The sequence below is a fragment of the Acanthaster planci genome, linkage group LG11 (genome assembly GCF_054643075.1).
Source record: "Acanthaster planci isolate LZ-2023a linkage group LG11, COTS_SCS, whole genome shotgun sequence".
NCBI classification, from domain to species: domain Eukaryota; kingdom Metazoa; phylum Echinodermata; class Asteroidea; order Valvatida; family Acanthasteridae; genus Acanthaster; species Acanthaster planci.
The window spans coordinates 2888992-2908300 of NC_141787.1; the positions used below are offsets into that span (position 1 = coordinate 2888992).

The 19309-nt window shown below is 39.6% G+C and overlaps 2 protein-coding genes across 4 annotated transcripts in view; both read left to right on the forward strand.

Moving 5' to 3' along the window:
- LOC110990209 (uncharacterized) overlaps positions 1–15169 on the forward strand; it is a 126841-nt gene extending 111672 nt beyond the window's left edge. For 2 of the 3 annotated variants that reach the window (XM_087142940.1, XM_087142942.1), the window contains 12 exons: positions 3004–3111; positions 3532–3585; positions 4530–4601; positions 4959–4976; positions 5144–5164; positions 5361–5675; positions 5866–6013; positions 6425–6537; positions 8531–8557; positions 9740–9799; positions 11588–11806; positions 12309–15169. In XM_087142940.1, the coding sequence (XP_086999066.1) occupies positions 3004–3111; positions 3532–3585; positions 4530–4601; positions 4959–4976; positions 5144–5164; positions 5361–5675; positions 5866–6013; positions 6425–6537; positions 8531–8557; positions 9740–9799; positions 11588–11806; positions 12309–12452 (1299 nt within the window). In that variant the 3' untranslated portion in view covers positions 12453–15169. The remainder of the gene's footprint in view (positions 1–3003; positions 3112–3531; positions 3586–4529; positions 4602–4958; positions 4977–5143; positions 5165–5360; positions 5676–5865; positions 6014–6424; positions 6538–8530; positions 8558–9739; positions 9800–11587; positions 11807–12308) is intronic. The other variant, XM_087142941.1, reaches the window with a different exon arrangement.
- A 1199-nt stretch (positions 15170–16368) lies between these two features.
- The window catches only part of LOC110987381 (photoreceptor-specific nuclear receptor-like), a 30348-nt gene continuing 27407 nt past the window's right edge, over positions 16369–19309 (forward strand). Inside the window, exon 1 of the mRNA XM_087142943.1 lies at positions 16369–16541. The gene's annotated coding sequence lies outside the window, so the exon portion shown is untranslated. The remainder of the gene's footprint in view (positions 16542–19309) is intronic.

Here is a 19309-nt window from a genome sequence, read left to right on the forward strand (position 1 = left end):
TTACCTTCACTCACATGCCCAACTAAAAAACTTGTTAACAAATTATTTGGTTTGGGGGCGCATATCAAAAGAGTTCATTGTGCACTTTGGAAAAAATTGGACAATCAGGCCAAAATTAAATTTCATTTGAACTTTGTAGCAGGTATCAGAATTCGACATTTATGAATCGGAATATTTGAAGTTTGATTAAATTTCACCTTTGGTGAAATTGGAGGTAAAATATTGCTCCAATAATACACAAATGTTAGAGGCAACAACTCAAAGTGCCCAACGATAGAGTCCACTTTCAAGTATGCAGTCTTCAAGTGTAAGCAGCTTGTGAGCAAATGTTGCTGTTAAACCTAAACTTTCCCAAGACCTCAAAACTTCCCATTTTGGGGAAGTTTTAGTATTATTAGTATTTCACTCTAGATGAAGTCTTGAAGGTTTGCATGGTGAAGAGGTATAATAGAAAGTAGGTTTGCAGTAGCACCATGTATCTCTTTCGTGAGTATTTGCGGTTCTGAAAAGAACCAGAGGTACTCGACGTTTCGAGCAGTATGCTCTGCTCGTCATCAGGAGAATGCCAGATACTGACTGGGAGTGGAGCTTAAGTAGTCTAGTGGAGGATTCTGGAGATAAGGATTAGTCCGATGATGCGTGAAGGCGGGAACTCTGGAGAAGGGATTAGGCTGGCTCAGTGATGCGTGGCGGTAAACTTACTCAGGTGTGGCAGTACTGATGGGGGTGTGGATGGGTAAACTTGGGTGCCAAGGGTATAGAGGACCCATAGGCAGACTAAAGGAAGAACTGGGGCAGGGTGCCAAGGGTACAGATGACCCATAAGGGGAACTAAGAAGGGTTGAGGATGGGGCACCAGATGTCACTGATGATGTGTCTTGCAGAACTGTTCTGTTCGTGTGAATCTCGATTGCCTCATGAACATGGCGTGGATGCCATTGTTCTATGTTGGCAATGAGATGGGCTTGTTGCCAGTGGACTTGGTGGTCTTCAGTGCTGGAGTGTTTGATGATGGCAGATTTCTCGAGATCCCCCCATCGTCCATGGGCTCGGTGTTCATTGAGTCTGGTAGTGAGATCTCTACCAATTTCGCCGATATACACCTTGGTGTATTCGCAGGGGATCCTGTAGACGCCTGGCTTGGTCTTGGGGTCTTGCTTGTCCTTGTGAGACTGGAGAGCTGCTTGGATCTTGTTGGGGCGGTATGGAAGACTTTGATGCCACGGTGTAGAAGGATGTGCTGGATCCGGTGGGAGGTATTGCCTATGTAGGGGAGGGTGACAGAACTAATGTGCCTAATGGGTTGACCTTGGGTATAGGAGACCCGCTGGTCTGGGGGGAGTCTAGGGTCTTGGGTCTTGATCTGTCTTGACTTGAACCCGTTCCGCTGTAGTGCTGTGGAGATGTGATGGAGTTCCGGTTGCAGGTGATTTTGGTCACAGATGTTGTATGCTCGACGTACGAGTGTTCTGTTGACGGAGGCCTTGATGCTGGGGTGGTGGAATGACCGGTTGTTCAGGTAGCGGTCAGTGTGTGTGGGCTTCCTATATACTGTGTGGGATAGGGTGCCATCTTGTAGTCTTGAAACCTCGACATCCAAGAATGCAATGCGTCCGTCTTGTTCCTTCTCCATGGTGAATTGGATGTCGTTGTGTTGGCTGTTGAGGTGTTGAAGGAACAGCTGGAGGTCTTGTGGGCTGTGTGGCTAGACGACAAAAGTGTCATCCACATACCGGATCCATACACTGGGCTTGAGGTCTGCGGAGAAGAGGGCTGTCTGCGCAAATTCTTCCATGAACAGGTCTGCCAGAACCGGGGATAGAGGCGATCCCATGGAGGTTCCGGAAGACTGCTCGAAGAATTTGTCTCTCCACTGGAAGCAGGAAGATGATATGCAGCTGATCAGGAGATCGTGGATTTGATGTGGTGTGAGGTTGGTCTGGTCGCTGAGTAAGGGATCTTGAAGTAACCTATCCTTGGCGATGGTGCATGCTTCGGATGTGGGTACATTAGTGAAGAGAGAGACCACTTCGAAGCTGACCATTATGTCTGTGGGGTGTAGAGACAACCCGTTGATGAACTGGGCGAACTGGTCCGAGTTCTTGATATGATATGGGGTGTTGCCGACCAGAGGGTGAAGGATCTTGGTGAGGTGCCTGGCGGTGTTGTAGGTGGGGCCGCCTCGGGAAGCTACAATGGGTCGTAGTGGGATACTGGTCTTGTGTATCTTGGGCTGGCCAAAGAATCTTGGACATCTTGTACTGGAGGGTTGAAGCTGTCGGTATAGGGCCATGGAGATGCTGACCGTTGGAGGGCTAGGAGCTTAGCCTGGAATCTCTTTTGGATGGAAGGTATGGGGTTCTTGTGAAGGGGCCAGTAGGCACCCAACTCAAGAATATCCTGCACCTTACGGTCATAGTCAGCTTTGTCCATGACGACGGTTGTGTTCCCCTTGTCTGCAGTGAGGAAGTGGATGGAGTGATCTCTTCGTAGGTTGTTGATGGCTTGCTGTTTGGTCTTGGAGATGTTGGGCTTGACGGGCTTGTGGTTCTTGAGGGCTTGGCTGATGTGGAGGCGGGCGTAGTCTGCAGCGCTCTTGTTCAGGTGGCGAAAGGCTGGCTCAACAGACTGGATATAAAGCTGCCCAGAGTACAAGCCACAGGGACATTTTTCAGTGTGAGAATCAAGGTATAAGCCGTGGCTTATATTCTGAATGTTCAGATGTTGGGAGCCTGCTGAGCAGGAATAATGATAATAAATCATTGTCTTTATATAAAACAAATCATGTTGGATACTGTGCAGCTTATTAATGTACTGAAGTTTTTACTATTCACATAAAATCCATTCTGAGGATTCTCATTAAATGTGCTGAAGCTGCTTGAGGTGGTGTTGATATAAGGAAACTAGAAAACCTAGAGAAAATCCTCTTGGCACAGGAGACAATTAACAATATGTCTACTCACATTCCACAGAGGATTTTTGTTCAACTCTTTCACTTTGCAGGGTGACCTTGGTTTAATGGGACTGACTGGTGAGGTTGGAGATCCTGGTGAAAAAGGAGATAAAGGAGACGTGGGTGAACCAGGTCCTCGAGGACCAAAGGGTGAACAGGTTAGATGACTCCCACTTCCTACCAAACTCCACCCATAATAAAGGAAACTTGTCCTCACTTTCAAATCACGAACATTGTCCTTGGTCAGTTTATCTGGGAAGAAATGACATTGTGTTGTTTTGTCTCTGCTGACGTAGCTTTAATCATTTGTAAGATTTCCGTTTAATACTGAATGTGAGTATGTCTCAGATTCTGATCTGTTATGTGGACAAACAGTTCTCTACCACCTTGAGAGAGTTCGAAGTGACAATGTGATTCTAAATGCTTTTATATGTACCCGTCAATTACTGGCACTCTGTTCATCATAGTGGTCAGTAATGAACAGATCATTTTTAATCAGATTTAACTGTAGCTTTACACATTTGAAGTTGAGGGAAAAGCTTTTGTCATCTTCACTTTTGTGTGTTTGTTTCTCTTAGGGTGTTGAAGGACCTCAGGGACCAATGGGACCAGAAGGTCCCCCGGGTCCACGGGTAAGTGAGAAGTTGACCCATGTAGCCAAGGGATAAGTACACAGTTCATCAACTGACCGTTTGGGTTCAAGAAACACAGGCATTGGTCAATGGCATCTCAAAACTTGGGATTCCCATTTGGGAATATGAAGCATTTCTTGTGGACAAGAGCAGTGTCCTGATGTTGTTTCTGAAACAAGCTGATTTCAAGGCACCATCTGTTGGGACATTGGAATGGACATCAGGACCTAATAGTATGAGTTTTATCAAGCTTCAAATAAGTGCTCAGTTTCAATGCCAAGCAAAAACCAGCTTTGAACTAGTCCTAAGCAATGCATAACACGTAACATCTTGACCGGTAATGACTAATTTTTTTTCAAAATGTCTTTAAATGTCTAAACAGTTAAAACCAGAGATACCAGCAGTGGACTGCCATCTCACTATTTTTCTATCTAGAACAGCTGGTATTCATGATGAAAACTTGCCATTTTCAAGATGTTCTTTGAGATGTATATGAAGCTCTGTCATTAAAATATAATTGTATTGACTGATTTTATCTTGAGAATGCAGATCTCTTATTCAATAAACAGATCTAACACTGTCAAAACAGATGTTAGATTAAATGTTTTGAATTTGTTAAGGTTCATTCTCGATACTGACTTTCCCAGAACTGGAAAAGCATGTCTGTTTCTGTTATTTAAAAAAACTGTTGAAAATAATTGTTTTCACTGATTTCCGTCTCTGTGGGTAACTAATCTCTGTTTGTAACTCCATTTCCAATAAAAATGTTAACAACACATTGTAAAAGTAACAGACTAACCAAGTAACAAAACGAGAAAAGTTGCATTAGTCAACAATTAAACAAACAAGAACTTGGATATTTATTAGAACCAGTGATTGATATTAAAGAGGTAAATGTATGCATGTATTTTAGGATAATACTTTCATTTCTTGGTTTACCACAGGGAGTCCCAGGACCACCTGGACCACAAGGTCCACGTGGAGACACTGGCATCAAGGGAGATATAGGACCTGCAGTAAGTCAACTATCTGTCCCTTTCCACGAGCCTGTCTACTCTTGTTACCGCTAGAGTGACTCACAGTGCCCATTAGCCTCTTTATCTTCTTTTTCTTGTTTGCATTGCTGTGTACATATTTTTTGAACTCTTGTGAAGCTTTAATTACAGTTTCCTGTCTTCTGCAGTAAGGATTCTTTAAGGTTTTCAGCATGTTGCATTTAATCGAGATGGCCTTTATTTACATCTGCCTACTTTTCCACAGAAATCACTGTTTTTTTCAATTCTCTGGACTCTTCATTCTGTGGCCTGTAAGATGTACAATTGTGGCATCATCTGTATTCACATTCTCTTTTGTCTTTTCTGTTTTATTATCAGGGACCACCTGGACCTCCAGTAAGTATTAATTACAAAACAATTGTATATAATTTATAAAGTTAAGTGTATTCCATAAATCAGATTAAGTGAAGTAAATGAAATAATTAAAGTGGGAAATCACAACGTTTTCTTTGGGATAAATTTATGAATTTCTACTTTATTATCTCTTTCTGTTGCCAATTTAGGGACCAGAAGCAAGTGCAGCAGTAAGTATTTAACATAATTTCAGTTTCCAAATAAAGTAAATAACTTGTCAGCCCCCTAACAATGCGATATCCCCTGATTTCAATATGATTTTACACACAACCCAGAGTGTTAGGGTTGTTGTATCTTTGAAATTATTTTCTTAGATTCTTTGAATCTTGTGACATTTTGGAAACAAATTTCCTCTATTCTCTGTAGTACCTGCAAGCTTTGTTGGATCAAGGCATCCTGAACATCCGTCCAGACCTCTACCCCAATTTCTCTCCAGACTTCCCAGGAGGGACTTATGCCCCATTCACTGCTGCCCCTGGAGGTGGTGGTGGTGGACCAGGGGAAGCCAGTAGTAGTGGCAGTAGCTATGAAGGATCAGTCAAGAGACGTAGGAGAGCAGCTGGTGATGACCCGTTTGCTGGCATGGATCCAGACACTGGTCCTTACAAAGAGTTTGAAGACAATCAGATACCTGAGAGTGCAGAGGACTACTTCTATTCTGATTACGGAGAATTACCAGAAGTAAGTTTTCTGTTTCAGGGAATAATTTAACAGGAATCTTTTCTTTTTAACACAAGTTTGTTTTAACACAATGCTCTGCTGCTGGCCATGAAGAACTGACGGTGCTACAGAAAGTCCTTTTTCTTGAAGGAGGGGCCTCCTGTTGCAACACTATTGTATTGATGCTTTTGTTTTTTGTTTTTTTTCACAGGCCTACATGGAAGCCTTGGTGCAGCTCTTCACATCTCTTCGTGCACTGAAAGAGGAGATGGAACAGATGAAAAACCCCATTGGTTCCATCAAGAACCCTGCTCGAACCTGCAAGGACCTGTATCTTAGCCACAAGGATTTCCCAGACGGTAGGCCTCCTGCGTTGGAGATTTCACATTCTTATATATGCTTCACCAGAAGTTTGTAATGCCATTGGCCAACTGATTCTGGTAATCTTGGTGGACAGTTTGAAGACTTCTGCTCAAGTAAACAAGATATTGTAGGTTTTAATCTAAGTCAGCTCAGTATGTTTTTGCAACAAGCTTGCAGAGTATATTGTTCTTTTAGTGTTTTATTAGTGAAGGGCCAAACTTCGTGTTAAATTGTCATTATCCATAAAAAAATTTATGTTCGTCTTAAGTTGCCCATTTCGATTTTTGATCTTGTTGAGCTTTTTAAAAGGAAAAGAAACAAAAGGTACATCTTTCTATTTCCCTTCCAACTTGGTTTCTGCATCTTTGATCATCTTGTCTCTTTTGGATTAATTGGTCATCCTGCAGGTCATTATTGGGTGGATCCCAACCAGGGATGTACCAAAGATGCCTTGGAGGTCTTTTGCAACATGACTGCTGAAGGAGAGACCTGTATCTATCCTGATCAACAAGGAGATGATGTACGTAGCAAAATATTTCCGCAGTGCATGTGTTATTTAAGCTAGCACACACCCAACCCCACCTTCTGAGGTTGTGTTGTTGTACTCTAAGTACAGACTGGGGACAAACATGGTGTACATGTAAGTTTTATCAGTAAGGCCGTGTCCGAAACAGGCTTCCAGAGCTACGGCTAGGTCTAATGTCTGCGTATCTCCATGCATTTCCAGTGGAGTGAAGACCTAGACCTAGCTCTAGGCAATAGATTTGGACGCAGCCTAAGCTACCAAAATCACTTCCATATTTCCTTAAAAGACATGCATAGAGCACAATCAAATTGTGACATTGATATAAGAAATCTGAACTGTTCACTTTGTTTTAACTAATCCCCTTTCCATTTTAGGGACATTTTACATTTAAGCTCAGTAATTTCAATAAAATTGTAATATCTTGTAAAATCGAGAAAAAAAATAGAAAAGTACAGGGGGAGTGTCTGGTTACCTGTCTCTCGGCAGGTATGACATCAAAATTGGCATTGGTTTTAAACCATGAAAATAACAAATGTATGTGGTTTATTTGAGTATGTTTAGACTACAATGAGTCAACAAACATACTGTTCTCGTTTTCCTTAAAAATTATTTGGTGAAAGGGAAATTCACTACGTGCTTTCATAATGAACTCCTTTAACCATTTATTTACTGCTTAACCATTCCACCCTAGTAAGTTGTTCCCAGGAACACTACAAAGGTTAAAATATATTTGCACATGCAACTATTTTGTCGAAATATACAAATTTTAATGTACCTTCTCATTCATTCTGTCTTATTACCAGATTAAAAAAGTAAGAGGCAACATGTTTTAATGCATGAAGTTGAAGCACTTTTTTGTTGCTTTGGTCTTAGATATTTATTTCTTGGCATGCAAAGATGTTCCCCAAGAATTAATTTTGCATCAGCTTCCTGACATTGCATAATGTAATTTGAAATTTAACAGTAGTGTCTAACTGTAGACCACTTCAGTTGAATGACTAATACCCATCTTGATTGGACTGCCTTGAAATTCTTAAGTAATGAAGCTGCAATCCTGCATCTATACTTCACTAAAGTTGTCAAGTCAGGGGAAGAGTTAGCCTAGTTTCATTCTCTTTTAGCCCATGAGTTGGTGCTGCCCAATTGCATTTTAGCCACTTAACTTTTCTATTTGCTTCCTTTTGTGAAACTGCACAATTTTTATTCTTGATGACAAACGCATACATCCCAAATCACTGTATAATCAATGTACTGATATATATAAAGAAACTCTTAGTTTGTCATCAGAAAATGACAAATAGGTTTACACAATGCTCAAAATATTCAGCTTAAAATATACCCAGCCTGGGGATAAATAAGTACTCACCATCTTTGCAATTTTGTTGTCTTTGTGTAACATACAAAATTTTATAATTGAAAAAGCTAATGATTTATCAAAAAAAGCATTGCTCTGCTATTAATTTGTAGTCATTAGTTCAAAATAACAACTTCATCACGTTTTGTTAGAACATGAACAGCAAAGAATAGTAATATTATTCCTAACATTGTTTGCACCATAGTTTAACCAACATCCTATTTTTGCAAAAGTTAATTTGGAAGCAAGGATCATATTGTTTACGTCACACTACTTTCCCCCCTTTTTGGGTAGACAAAACCATCCTATCTCAGAGAGTTTAAAAACTGTTTTGGATAGAACTTGAAAGGGCAGATATTCCACCAACAAGTCCAAATATGAACTGATGAAGTAATTTGGATGGACAAGCTTAATTTCAAGCATAATCTTGTAATATTTTCAAATAAGATTAAAATTTGATTTTCTTTTAATGGCTGTTCAATTGCCTTCTCCAGCTTACTCCCCCATTCCTTCTCTTTGCTGCCTGTGTGATTTGCATCATTTGTTTCTGGGAATGTTAACCTTTCTTGGTCTCTTGTGTCTTTTTCTCTCTCTCTCTCCCTGTATGTGCATTCTAATACATCTGTGGGGAAGCCTGAGGATTACCTCCAGGAAGATGTGGTACACAAATTTAGACTTCAGTTTTATGTTTGTTTCCACTATCTTATTCACCGTCTGACTCAGTTTACTGATGCCGATTTTGTATGACTGCTTACATTATTTCTGAACATCATAAACACTCAGTTATAACTGTGCCCAGACTTTGTGCCGATAATTAGTTGATTGGGACTTTTTTAAGCATATGAGTCAACAAAGTCACGACACACAAGTGACAGCAAAATGACTTGATCTCCATGCATGGAATTTGTATTGTTTGAGACTTCATCAGTCATTAATGATAATTTTTAGAATAAGCAACTTGTACTTTTCATGTTGACCATTGGTTGGAGTTTGAGATACATTTTCTATCAAATTACATTGTTTACGTGACATGAATTTATTCAATAATGGTAAAAGTAAAATTGCAACTATGCACATATTTGATATTCAGAAATCCAATCACTTTGGTATCATAGTCAAACTATAACACAACTCTCACTTAATGACTGAATGTACCCTGACAATGCAAAAGGGCATGCTCAGTACCGTCTTCATTTCCAGGTTGTATTCCATATGCAAGATAAATGGTGAATTTTGTTAGTGAATATGTTTGCAAAGGTACTCGTTTGCATGATATTTGAGTTGACCGTGACTACTTTCCACTCCAAACTATGTTGAAATGTTGAAGTTACTATGTACAAATCATCATTTTTCTAAATTGAAAAGAAATTTGTTATTTCATTTATACCACTGAAAACAGAATAATTTAAGTTTTTTTAACTGGAGATTTGATGGAATATTTTTCTGAAAATGTTGGATAGTGTCATAAGGGTTTAATTTTTTGTGTGTTTGATAATGACGTGTTAAAAAAAATTACCATGAATAGTTTATATTACACCATCTGGCAAGAGGACTCGTCAATACTGGACTCCAATATCAACAATTTCTTGCTGAACCATATGCATCATACTACCGAAAGTATTTCAACAGCAGTCTGGTTCAATAAAAATGCAATTTACTTGATGTTTCAAACAGAAAGAGGTGATTCTGAGGAGAATCTGTTAATCAATGACTGAAATGATTTGACCCCTCCTGCCACAGACACCTATAAAGAAAACCACATAGCATTCATCTTTCTGAAGCATAGCATTGTTGAGGTTAAGCAATCTCATTTGTTTCTCACTATCTTCCTCTTTTTTTTAGTTGCGAGGTTACCGAAAAAGCAAGCCAGGCTCATGGTTCAGTGAAACAAAGTCAAGTCCGGTATGTGTTCTACAGATGAAATAGAATACAGGTGTAACATGGCTCGAGGGTGGATTGTCCGTGTTCGCTCCTCAAGGTAACAGAAATTGACAACCTTTTTCCTGAGGTGAAGCTAAGGGAAATGTTTGTCAACTTCTGAAACTTTGCGGAGCTAACGTCAACTATCCACATGAAATGAACTGTGCTATCTTTTATTTTACCATACTTCAGAAATATTATTCAGTTGCCATCACAATTTCAGGCATCTTTGAAAATAAACCCTTTTCATGCTTATACATGTGTACTTCAACCAGGTGACAGTTTCACAATAACTTTATAAAGCACACTTATAAACTGTTTTCCTAGTTCACCCAGGGAACAGCTACACTTGCATATATGACTTTTGCATCAATCCTTGCATGCATGTCTGGACCAGTGAGAATTTGGCTCTTAATCATGAATATGTATGACATACAGCAATATGTGATGTCTCATACGGTGATATCAATGACGATGGCAACAAGAAAAGAATTATAACGGGATCTGCTGGACAGTGTTTTCTCATGCAGTTCCCAGTAAATCATTGTGGATGGTCAGGTGTGTGCACATGAAATTTGAGTAGCAAAAGAGAGGAGGTTACATACCTCCCCCCGATAAAATCCATTGATCTTTGCTGCTTCTGTTTATGTATGACAATCATCAGTATATTTAACCAACCGGAACCCCCCCGGGCATTGTGAAGAAGGATTATTTCATCACAGATGTTCAGAAGAATCTACCTTTTTCCCTCACCAGAGCCATATTCACAATGCCACTAACCAAATGCTACATTTGTAGCTTCTAAAGGGGTAAACCTCTTCCCCCCCAAAAAAAAGCAACCTTAATGTAATGTTTATTTCTTTGAAAATAATTGTTAGAAACTGGGGAGGGTTTGTATCCAATTGAAGCTAAACATTTTCAAAAATGAAAACCTCTTTTAAATCTGATGATATATTGCAGAGATATTCTTGATTACAAGACAAATGCTTTTTTGTTCTGTCCACTAAAATTTACCAAAGCAATCAAAATACTTAAACAGCATTAAACGTAATGAGGATACTGAACTGAAGAGTACTCTAATGTAACGTTACCACTTCTTTGATTTTCCAGGATTCTTAAATAGGTGAAAGTGGTTAATGTTCCAGAGGTAAATAAGATAAGCACCTTATTACAAATGAATGAGGTCAATTGCTCAGGTTCAGCCAAAGCGGTTTTCTCTGAAACAAACTCATAAAACACTGTAAATGTACAATTAAGAAACAACCATTGTCCTCTGAAATAAGCATCAGTTTCTTCAAATTAAGAGGTGGAGAGAAATTTGAAAAAAAAAAAACAGTGGTGTGATAATTCTGGGATTAAATTCAGTGACTGCATGCACTTGCAAGAAATAATATCTGTATAAACTTCTATTTGACGGAACAAAAAATGAGTACAATTACGTATTCGAGACTGAGCAATGCATCATCAATTTTAAACAAAATGTTTAGTTTTGAAAAGTGAACATCCTAAGCTTCAGTTTGATACCAAAAACATCAATTTCTGACAATTATTTTGAAAGAAAATAAATGTTATTTTGAGGTTGTGTGTTTTGGGGGGTGGGGTCACCCGGTACATTTCAGGAACAGTTCTCTATAACCTAATACGTTTATCCTTAGAATTACATAAACATTTACAGTTATGGATATCTTTGTTTTTCCTCAAACTCACCTGTTAATCTATATCAGTCCTAAAAACTGATATCTAGAGGTTTCCCTGCCAATTTGTCACTAGCTTACCTACAGCAGCATCAGCACTGTTCAGCTGACTTTCCTACGGCTCCTCAGCACCCATGCTACCCAGAATTTCACCTACCTGTGCAGTCGCAGTGTTGGCTGGTATGACAAAGAAGAAGGACACTTTGACAAAGCCATTAAACTACAAGGAGCTAATGAGGATGAATTTGGCTACGGTACTCTTTTGGAGCCAACAGTCCTTCTAGATGAATGCAAGGTAACATTTCAGATATCCTCCCACCCTCAGAAAAAAACAAAAAGGCTACTCTATTGTGATGTGAAATTCCTATGGAAGATTCAAGAAGATGAATGATTTTTCAAACGGTGGTGGCTAATGTATTAAAGTCAACACATTCAGATATGGAGACCAGCTAATGTGCACAGACTACTCAATTTTCCAAACAAGGATTTCCATCCAACTTTGAAAAATACTCTGATTTGTTCAGTAGTTTAGGGTGACACATCAATAATTTACGCAGGTTTATGAAAGAGACTGGATGACAAGTCTACCAAACCATCTGCCTGAAATCTATCCTTGGAATGGGAACATAATTATGGGCCTTTTTAAATATCAGGGGTCACATTAGGTTTTCAGAATTTACCCTCCAAAAGACTTGAACAATTGGTTGTCTGTAATTCCTCCTTCCCCCACCCCCTAAAATTGATCTTAAACTGCTCATTGTGAATGTTTTGCTTCTCGTGTATGTTACTGTTGTCAGAATAAGCCTGGTAAAGGAGAGACAGTTCTGTTTGTCAACACCACCAAGCTGCAGCAACTCCCCATCATCGACTTTGCAGCCTATGACTTTGGCCAACGGTCTCAAAGATTTGGTTACAAGGCAGGTCCTGTCTGCTTCAACTAAAGGGCATGGCCTAGCAGCTGTCATTCTTATATAAAAACTACAAGTGCCTTTTACCAGTCACCCTTGTGTGGTGGTAAGGGACTTCTGTCTTTAAACAATGGTGCTATTCATATTTGTGATTTTGTATTAACTCACCCACGACAAATGGAGGAGGGGTCATTCTAGGAAGCTACCTTTAAACACACAAATTATACCCCAAAGAAACTTGCCGTAGCTGATTGAATTCTTCTAGATTTGTTAATGGTAGTGAAACTTACAGTAGATTCTAGAGACATTTGACATTGTCCACCTTAACTAAAGTTATTATGAATCAATATTGTTGCTCACTGCATATGTACATGTACATTTGATCTAATACTGAAAGCAGAAATTCAGACTTAAGACCAGCATTCTTCCCATGTTTCTTTTCCAAATTTCTTCCATTGTATGTATTATCTTAAAGAAACTTGGGTATTTTTATTCTATTTTTTTCTAATGAATAGCTAGTAGGTTGTTAGAAATAAATTTTTATATTTTGTGTGGTTGAAAAGATTTTCAGCTTTTTATTCGAGTGAAATTGAAATTCACTTTCGTCTTGAAAACAAATATGAATGGTTCTTGCACAAAATGACCTCAATCATGCTGCCATAATTATATAGTAATGGGCTACTTATTACACTTCTCTCTTTCAATGAAAGAAATGTTTTAGGTCTAATATTAATTTCTAAAGCACGCTTTTCATTCTGTAGTCCTTTCCTCTGTTTTGACCTTATTCATTTTCTTTAACTTTCCACGCCTAGATCTTTTGGTATTCTCAACTTTAACCAAATATATCTGAAGATTGCAAACTTTCCAAGCATTTCTATCTCATGTGTACTCTTCATGGTTTCTGGATAACCACACTCCCCCCTAGTCACTGTTTTTTTCTCCATTTTTACCCACCTAATCTTAATACACTTCTTACCTATTTCGTGGTAAATTTCTACTATTGTGGCTTGTACATTATTTCTGATCAATGAATTCAGCGCCTGTATTAGCATGCCCCCCCGTACCATTCTTCTTGTAGTTCTAGACGCCCCTTGGCGGTCACTTAGATGTTGTAGGTTTCAGGTTGCTTTTTTTAAACTTTGCATGTATTCCCTTTGTAGTTTGTATATGTAATTTTTGTTCAAACAAATGACAAGTTTATTATCCGTTTTATGGAGGGATATTGATGTATAATTGTATCTCGTGTTGAAGCATAGCCAATACAGCTGTAACAATAAAACTGAAAATATTCTTCCCATCGGCACCGCATCAGAATAACTACCTGTAGTTAAGACTGCTATCATAAAAATATTCTATGAATGGTATTCCATTCACCAGCCAGTCTTACCATTGTCTTCATGGCAACTCCCTATCACCAATAGAAAATCAGTTGGATCTTCTAAGCAAACTGAATATTTTAACGATTTAGAGTGCTAATATAATGCCAGTCATATTAATATTGGTGTAAAATCTAAAGCAAAACAAAAGTTTGAATTGCTAACTAAACAGTTGAATACACCTGCTTAGCATTTTTCAAGTCATTATGGTTGCTTTGACTCCAACGTTTCAGTTTTGTTCTGTTTTTTGGTTGTTTTTGTTTGTTTTTTTGGGGGGGTATTCTTATGAGGTGCCGAAAACATAGTTATATTTTTTAATGTCAATGAATCCAGAATACATCACTTATCAGATCGATTAAACTTTATGACTCTCCAACCAGCAAATACATTTATAATGATATCACACAGATGATGCTGTACTTTTTCAAATGCACAAAGTTGCACAACGAAATTGGTAAGTAAACACTAAACATGTTTTATCATGTGTTATTGTCGTTCTCTTTTAAGCTGTGTAGTTGTCCAAGTTGCAGTATTTATCTTTTTCCATCAAGTATTTTGCTTTTGAAGATTTGCGACAGCACCATGTGACTATCTCTTTGGGGAAGATGTCTGGTTCTGAAAAGAACCGATGAGTGGTTAAAATTTGACATTTCGATCAATACGCTGTGATCATCTTCAGATCTTCATTTCCTGACGATAGGGCATACCGGTCAAAATGTCAAGTATGAAGCACTTACCTCTTCTTTTCAGGACACACATCTTCCCATGGGAGATAGTTACGTGTTAGCACACAAACCTCCACTAGTTTATACCACGACCATGCAAAGTTTCATGTCTTACTTGGGTATTTCTCTATCGGCACATAACTTAGGCAAAACAACAAAATTCAATGCATTCATCCCTGTGTTGGAATTTCAGTGACACTGTCATTCCATTTAGATGTAGTATGAAACTCGCCAAACGTATTAGCATATATAGGAGTGTCTGTATATTATCCGTATTTTAATAACACAAACAGGGTGATCCGCCAATTCTTTTCTACCTCTCACACCAAACGTCTCTTTCTAGAGGTCTCCAAAGTCACACCTTAGTGTATAAGTGTGTCTCCAGGAAGCAAACAAATTATTTATCTCGCAACATTAATTAGCGCCATTCCTTTCTTTTTTTGAGCTAACCAAACTGAAAAAGAGAGCAATTGTGTTAGGATTATTTTATATCAACTTCCAACAGACAAGATAATCCTACATACGTTTGGCCTGGTCAGTCTATGTATATAACTATGGAGCTGTGTACTGCGTTCAGTCGTTGTGACGTGTTTAGTTCGTCCATGTTTGTAGACGATTAATAAAAACAAAGGCCTGTGATTGCTCTATAGACCCATGTGTACTCAAACTGTGTATTATAATAGCCTACATTATGTACCTTCTTGTTTTTGGTTTTTTTGGGGGGAGGGTGGTTGTGTGTTTTGTTTTTTGGGGGCTTTGGGATTTTTGGTTTTTTTGGGGGGGTTGCGCATGTTTGTTTGTTTGTTTGTTTTCTTTTGGTTTGTTTTGGTTTTGCTGTTTTTCTCTATCTTGCTCTTTTCCTAAGATTCATTACAGGTTTATAGGCCCCCTAGGCTACGCTGCTTTCGTGTTTTTTGCTTACAGAAATAGAACAGATAGCGCAGAATGAACTGCATTGACAAGTTGGACTGGGTCTCCGAATTATTCTTGCTCATCTTTTGTCCCTTTATAATTGTGTTGACTGTTTCCAACACCAACGATTGTTTTCATTCATCATTCAAAATTGCTAAAATCTGTAGGCTTTAAGCGTCCCTGTTTGGGTTTTTTCTTGTGTTAAAACCATCCATTAAAAGGCTAGAGGTATGCTCAGCTTTTCAAGTTGGACTCTGCAATAACCACAATGTTCGTCGTAATGAAGGAAAAATTGGGCACATTTCTCAAAGTACAACTTTACCTACCGTGCCGCGTTAATACGATAATAAGCAGATCTTCCGTTTTTGCAAAAGTTAATCATGCCTGACGTCATTATGAAAATGCTCAGTATGTAGGGCCAACAGGTTAATGACTGAATGAAAAGCAACACTCAAACTTTCGTGTTCTAGTGAATGGTAGTTAGCTTTGGGGGAGATGTAGTAGTTTTTCCTGGGGAAGTTCTGCACTTTGCAGTGCATTTGGTTTTTCTATTACCTTTGAAAATGCTGATGTTACTTGGCTCGAAATCGTATTGCTTCTGATCTTTGGTGTTTAGTTTTCGAATTGTGTCCGGATTAAAATTGAGTCGTGAGTTTCTTGCGTCCGTATAGATTAGCACGACTGATTTTTTTACCGAATTAATTGTAGATTCATATCGAAATGACATCCAGTGCCTTTGAGTAACTGGTACGTGAAAACATACGCTCTCTATTGACCATGGTAATCACAAAACATTTTTTAGAAAGTCAGGCACGATGGCATTATACGATGGACGATGACGCAACGTTATGACGACAAGATGCGACGTCACAACGGCATCAATGTTATGACGCCATCAAGAAATAACATGACGCGATGGCACACGATGCAATGGCAGGATGGGATGCATTAAACACAGCATAGAAGTGGTGAGAAAGGAGGCGGCGCGACGGCACAACACGACTGAGCTATTGTAATGTCGCGTTGTGGCATCGGGGTGACACCCGAAGCGACGCAATTTTGACAGCTATAGATCGAGCACCATAAATCACCAGCCATTTATAGAAACAGTAAGGCATTACAGCATGACATGATGGACGACGACACAACACGGCAGCATGACACGGCGGTGCAATCGACATTACACGACGGCACGACATCAGGACTCGACAGCAAGACGGCAGGATGCGACTGCCTAGCACACAGTGCATAAAAACCATCCAACGACAGGAGACGGCACGACGCAACGTTATGACGGCGACTTCACAACGGTACGATACGACGCACTGGCAAGACGCGACGGCATCAAAAAACGACACGATTTGGCGGCATAATGCGCACGGCACGATGCGACGCAATTTTGTCGACAATAGAGCACCATTCAAAAGATAGGGTGGACCGAAATTACTGGTTTCTCCCACAAGGGAAATTGGTTCACGACCCCGCGCCCGGTTCACGGCCCTTTTGAGGGCAGAAAGCAGATGGCCACTTTGAGACGCCTATGTAAAATCTGCTTCTCAGTATCAAAAAGCGGATAAGGGGAATTCACAGTTGCTGACCAAATTACGTTCGATCCACTTTTCTGCTTGTCTTTGAGAGGCAAAAAGTAGAATGGTTCCCGTCCCGTACTTAGTATCCAGACGTCTTACAGACGTCCTCCGAACTTGGGGACCGCCACCGGGTAATGAAACTGGAGGAATCCCGCCGGTTAAATGTTAAGGAGGAAACGATGGTGTTCTAAAGCGGACAGGCAAACGTCGTGTGTGTGAGTTTGAACGTGGATCGTGTTAGTGAGTTAGAACGTCGTGCTTAGTTGGAATGTCATGTTTGTTATTAGTGGTCAGGGCCAATTTCATGAAGCCGATAAGCACAAAAATTCGCTTAGCACAGTGTTGTCTCCCTCGGGAAAAACCAGGTTACCAGCCAAAAATCCATGTCATTTGTATCATAAGCGAACATCAGCTGAACACCAGTCACAAGCAATATATAACACGTGAACATTTTGGTTGATAACCCTGTTTTTATCAAGGGAAAAAAATCATGCTAATGATCCGTAACATCGGCCCTGACCACTCGCAGACACGGCGTTCAACCTCACAAGTACGAAGTTCGAACTCACACCACGACGTTTGGAATTCACAAACACGCGGTTCGAACTATCTGTATAGTTGAACCGGCAAGTAAATGTCCGTTAGGACACACCACACAAGCCTGCGCATTGCATGGATCGTCCAGACATGTCATTCTTGATAAAAAAAACTTAAGCTAACCCATCTTTAAATGTCTCCAGTGAAGTTCTGATATTTGCAGGCAATGCATTCCAATCTTTACTTCCAAAAAATGACTTGTCACCAACTCAAGTCAGACGCTACTCTACCGGCCCTATATTTTTTTTAATAACTCGTAACTTCGTAAGTTGACGCCTGTTTCTTTTTGCTTATTACAGCTGGACAAAATAATGTGCAGCTTGACTTATACTTGGACAAAGAGACTTGTGACTTGACTTGTGTTTAGACCAAGTGACTTGTGACTTGACTTGGATTTGCGTATAATGACTTGTGACTTGATTTGGACTTGCAAAAAATGACTTGCTGTCACCTCTGGTGTATACGGAAAGCAAACGTCTGTAAATAGTCTAACGTTCGATGTGATTTTTCCCAGTAAGTCGTTTATGTATTAGAAACAGTAATGGACCAAGGACTGTCCCCTGTGGTAGGCCTACCCCCTCAAGTGACCCAACCCAAGTGATGATGAAGTTGCACCATTTACTACTACCTGTTGAGTTCTACCCATCAGAAAGCTCTTGATCCATGTAGCAAGTGACCCTCTAATTCCATAATACTTGAGTTTGTGGATTAACCTACGATGAAGGACTTTGTCAAATGCTTTTGCGAAATCTAATATAGCAACATCGACTGATTGTTTCTCATCTAGAGCTTTAGTGGTGTCATGGGTTGTGAAAATAGGCTGAGTTTCTGTTGGCCTTCTAGCTCGAAAGCCATGTTGACAGGCAGAATATATTCTTTATAAAAATGCTTCCTAATGACTAAAATATGTGGTCAAGAAGCTTGGAGATGACTGGGTCAATGACTTAAGTCGGTAGTTGGCTGCTTCAGCCCTGTTGTCCTTTTCAAAAAGGGAAGTAATGTCCAAGTCTTTGGCACTTGACCCGAGTCGACAGAACGTTTGAACAGGTCTTTCAGGATCGGTGCCAGTTGTTCGGCGAAAGTCTTCAAAAACCAGGGGGGTATCCCATTTGGGCCTTGAGACTTTGATGGGTTGATTTTCAGAAGTTGGTCCATGACTCCTTTTGTTGAAATGACAAGATTACGAACAGAATCATATGGGCTTGTACCCCAATCTGAGAGTGAATTACTGGGATTTTCCTGAGTAAACACACTTTCAAACTGACCATTCAGAATTTCAGCTTTTTGCGTATCGTCACTGATGACATCCCTGTTGTTGTTCAAGTCGCCAATCCCCTGAAATTTCAGAAAGCTTTGGCTTTATCGATGATTAGTGGATTCAAGAATTCTCTGCTGTACATGTGATTTAGGCGTGCTGATTTTGAAAACTTGTTTAAAATCGCTGTCAGTGTGAGTGTAATCTGGATTTTTTTTTATATATTGGCCTTTTTTCCGTTTGCAGATTTGTTTCAGCTTTTGGTGTAAACCAAGGTAAGTTGTGTCTTGACGAAGTAATATGAGTAGATATGAATTTGTTCATAATGTCAGCAATCTTGGTACTGATCCTGTTCCATTTGTTATCGGCTGACTGACCGTTGCTTGCATTTATTCCTCTGAATTTCTGAAACAATTGCTGAATCCCCATCTTGTTG